The sequence below is a fragment of the Ipomoea triloba genome, chromosome 11, assembly GCF_003576645.1.
Source record: "Ipomoea triloba cultivar NCNSP0323 chromosome 11, ASM357664v1".
Classification (NCBI taxonomy): domain Eukaryota; kingdom Viridiplantae; phylum Streptophyta; class Magnoliopsida; order Solanales; family Convolvulaceae; genus Ipomoea; species Ipomoea triloba.
The window spans coordinates 21,710,775-21,715,623 of NC_044926.1; the positions used below are offsets into that span (position 1 = coordinate 21,710,775).

General features: G+C 29.1%; 1 protein-coding gene across 1 annotated transcript; it reads right to left on the bottom strand.

Annotated features, from left to right (window-relative positions):
• Positions 1-632: 632 nt before the first annotated feature.
• Positions 633-4,346, bottom strand: LOC115997499. The gene is made up of 5 exons (XM_031237064.1): positions 3,969-4,346; positions 3,121-3,200; positions 2,856-2,987; positions 1,472-2,062; positions 633-1,355 (listed from the first exon to the last, which is right to left on the bottom strand). The coding sequence occupies exons 3-5, from the start codon at positions 2,946-2,948 to the stop codon at positions 642-644; spliced, it is 1,398 nt and encodes a 465-aa protein (XP_031092924.1). The 5' UTR covers positions 2,949-2,987; positions 3,121-3,200; positions 3,969-4,346; the 3' UTR covers positions 633-641.
• Between the last annotated feature and the right edge of the window lie 503 nt (positions 4,347-4,849).

Below are 4,849 nucleotides of genomic sequence, written 5' to 3' on the forward strand. Positions count from 1 at the left end.
ATGTATAAGGGCTGGTTCGGGGATTATTTTTGTGTTTTTTATATGTATATTTCCACTACACCTTGATCTTAGGTGATGAGAAATGGATGACACCTTAAGACTGGAAGCTATCTTGATAAGTCTAGGAAGAACATTTCTCAACACACAAGAGAGACAATAAAATGTCTAAAATTTTATTATTATTATTATTTTGTTTTTGTATTCAACTTCATTCATTTATATCTGTGTGATTGTGTTTAGCCTTTAAATAGGCTGGTACGTACATCACTTTTAAAGGGAACAAAGAGTTCGTTTAAGTATATCAAGAGTCTCCTAATATTAAATTTAATTTAAATTAAATTTTCTTTAATTTTTCCATGTGACTTCAAATATGATTTTGGGAAAATTGTAATTTAGACCCCTTCATAATATGCCAATTATCAAAAATAGAGAAGAATAAGAAAATAAAATTATGAACCCTTTTTTGCAATTGCCGATCAATGAGGTCAATGTTACTGGGAAGTATAAAAAATCATTAAAAAAGTGAAGTGTATACTTATTTTTACTTCCAATAGATAACAACCACAAAATTAACAACAATTGAAATTAAACACCAGATCGAAAATTAAAAGAAAATATCAGAAAAGGGCTTCAATAATTTATTAGTAGCCATGGTGACAGTCATGATAACATGTGAAAGTTACAAATTTATGCATATTGTGAGAACATTGAAGGCATTTCACATCTTTTGGTATTTTATCCAAAGTTAATGGATATTTAAGAGTACAACAAAAATGTTGATCCTGAAAAGAAGCAAGCTTCTCATAACAATCTTTGAATGCTTGGCCGAAACCTTTGCTGCGTATATTGTTCTTCCATTTTTGGTATGCATTCATCACTCTCATCATTTTGTTACCTAAGTCACATGCTACTATTTCTTCCCCTTTGCTTAACAAAACCCATGCTCCAAATGTTGTGCTTTTAGCTTCATAAGCTAGTAACTTTTGGAGTCCAAGAAAAATTGTGTCATCATCTTCAATACGACCAATCTTATTTAGACAATTAATTCTTGATAGGAATGCACTTCGAAGTCGTGTCCAAAACCACAAATATTCTGCATTATTAGAACTAAGTGCATAACCACTTATATCTTTCACAAGTGACTTTGCTTTCTTGTTATTTCCAATGTATGCAAATTTGATATCCAATTGGATTTCAGAATTGACCTCCTTCACTTTAGTTGCGAATTCTTGAATAATATAGTTCACTGAAATTGGCCTAGGCAGTACTTTGTGATTGCCCAAAAGTTTAAGATTCCATGTCTCTTTATCCCAAAGCATTTCTTCATTCTTACTAGTGTAAGCATAGGAATAATCCTGAACAATAACAAAATAATTATTAATATTAGGAAAGATTACTTAGCTTTTTATACTTGAAACAATATATACCTCAAGTAATGTAATTAGCAAAAAAAAAAGTGAGAGAAACGTACCGAATCTTTTATCCTCATGTTAATGTCATTTTTCCAATCATCAATTGTATTTCTAATGCGATTAACCAAGTCAAATTTCCTCTCCTCAATATCATCAATGACAGAACCAACACCTAAAGTCATTTCCGTCAACTCTTTTTCTAATAAAGAGATGATATTGTTTCCACTACCAACAATCAGTGTATCAGATGCAAGGTATCCTCTCCACGTTAGGATCATGTGCAGTGCATTAGTATGAACCAGTCTTCCGCGACTGTCAAGTGAAATAACAATAGGTTCTCCACCACTCTGAAAACTCGGAACGCATCTCTCCTTCACAAATCTAATGAATTGAGGCGTAATCCTTTTGTATGGGTCCAACAACTTTAATCTGTGACTAAATATGTTTCCCAATGGCGTCCTTGCTTTATTCCAAACTTCAGGATAATCTATTAGTGGAATCAAAATAGTCGAAGCGCCAATGCTGAACTTAGACAAGTGACTGTAAAGAAAAGCAGCCTCAGAGAGATTTGTGTCGGACACTATTATCAATAGCACCCTCGTGTTTTTTAATCCAATGAGCGGAAACGGCATTCCATAAAGTTTACCTGGCTGATGTATATAATTATAGAGTCAGGTTAACTTATAAATTTCTGAAATTGTCTATATGAGTGCAAGTTTATAATTAGGTGAGGACGGAAATTTTCCAACCCAATCAGCTCCTAGTCAAAGTATTAAATTAGTAAAATTTTTAATTAAAAAAATAAAAAGCATAATTCAAAAATTAAAATATTTAGGTATATATATATATATATATATTTTGAAATTATAATAATTATTCAAGGATGGGAGGGGTGGAGAGGGGTATTCCCATCCTCGTCCCCCAAAAATTTTTCCAATTCCCATTTCTGTAAGGGATGGAACAGATTGCGATTCCTATCTAAGATAGTGTAGATTTATATCTAAAATTAATATATTTAAAAAAAAAATCTAAAATTAATATAGAATTAAAAATAAAATAAAATAAAAGGTTGTGCCCGAAGTTTTTTTTTTTTTTTCGTACTATTTTTTGTTAATATTTGTAAACAATTAATTCCATATAGATAGTTTAGATTAATATATTGTTACATATTATATTTAATTTAAATTTCTCGTTGTAGTATAGGTAAGTAATTTATCTTTTTCAATAGATAATTAAGAATATATTCTTAGGTAATTGTATTTTTTTTTTGTTATTTTGTTGTTCAAAATGATAAAAATAGTAAATAATAATAAAAATAATATCTAATGAAAATAAATCCTATGCATAATAGACATGCATAAAATAATATGAACAATTTAGGACTACAAAAATTAATTTATGTTTGAATATATTTATTTAGGAGAATAAAATTCAAATGCTTACCTTGCTGTGCTTAAATATCTCCTCTGAATCATCATTGACATTGAATATTAGCTTGAGAACTTCAAGATTATTATGAGAATTGACTAAAAGCATGCAATAATGCTGTGTAAGATTTTTCTATTCTCTTTGCCTCTGCAAACCACACAAAATTATAATTAAATAATACGTAGACTTAAAACACATATAGAGATCGAATTTGCTTTTGATTTTGGCGGTTAAAAGTCGTTGGTAATTGTTTGAAAGCTATCATTTGATTGGCACCAACCTAGCAGTGGGTAACAAGCAGAGAGTATGGTTTTGGATTTGGCAATTAAAGTGGATTCTTCCATTATCTCATTTTTGGACCTGAAAGACAATAATATATGTTGGAAACATTAGAAACCCTAATTAATAAAATTAACCTTTTGCTTTTGTCGCACTAAAAAAGTTTATACTCTATGCGTTGGAGAGCCGAGTCTAACTAACATCCTGCAATTGATGAAATGTGACGCTGACTGTTATACATGTATAAGGAAATAAAGAAGGGTGGATCCATAAATCTTCTACGGTGGGAGCAAAAGATTAAAACTAATAATATATTTTGAAAAAATAAAATAAAATACTTAGAGCCTGAGCCATAAATAGTGTTGACTAGGGATAAAAAAAAACGCTATAGAAAAAATTAAAAACAAAATATGAAACACATTTAATTAGATAAAATGGTTCGAATGGAAAACACATTATAAATCACTCATCTCACTATTAATATTTAAAAAATGAAAAAAAAAAGTAATTAAAATTAGAAATATTTTAAAATGCCAAAAATAAAATTTTAAAAATCTATGCCATGGAATTCGTACTCCTATCATTTAAAATAGAAATCATTTATTTTACCATCTAATAAGCTAGCTCATCCTAGTTAAAATTTACGTATATTCAGTAATTATAAACGTTTACTATGTATATACATAAGAGCTCTCATTGCCGCCACTGTAAATCCGCCTTTAGAAATAAAGTTGTCTCTTGGTTACTAACTATTGTTTTTTGGCTTATAGTGAGCTATGCAACAATAATCTCTAGAGTATGCAGAAAATAAAACAATAGATTTGATATTAAATTATATTAAATACTTACTCAACACAAAGAATATGCTGGGTACAAGTAAGAATGCTCCTGGTAATCCAATAAGTCGCCAAAATTACTGGTTGCGATGGAGAGAAATATGACGGTTGATTAAGCTTATTCACACACTTGACGAGGTTTATAATCAACTTAACAATAGAATCATCATATATTTTTTCAGATGGTGCAACAATTTGATTTTTCTTGAAAATTCTCAACTTATTTGCTAATTTCTTCCACTGATTGTGTCGAGAAATAGTGATGAAATCTCCACAGATTAAGGAAAAAGCTGCAAGCATCATGACTACCTTGGCTTCCCAAGGGTAAGTCGATAATATGCTTAGTAGAGAGATTGTTGCTAAGTGACAATCGGTATCATTATTCAAACTTTTAAATATTACCTGTAAAACAAAATGAACATGCAAAAAAAAAAAAAAAAAAAAACCATCTATATTAACATGGACAAAAAAGTACAGAGTAATATATAAAGTTTATATGATACAAATATTTAACATATTTGAACAAATTAAATTTTCAATATTGCAATATTGGTTACATTTGAATAAAGTATATATTTAATTTAATGAAGTTAATTCAAATATTTTCAATGTTAAACATACAAATGCATATTCAATGAGAAGTTACGTGCATAGTTGGGTGGGGTGAATTAAGGAGAAAAGAAATTGTAATTTCCTGAAAAAAAAAAAAAAAGAATAATGCGGAAATAAAGTAAGAATTCAAATAACATTGTTTGGTAGGTAGGAATATAACTATTGCGAATTGAAAGGGAATGAGTAATATAAAGAAAAATGGCATTGTATAATGATAATGATAATGATAATGATAATAATAATAATAATACAATAACAATAACAATAACAATAAGAAGAAGA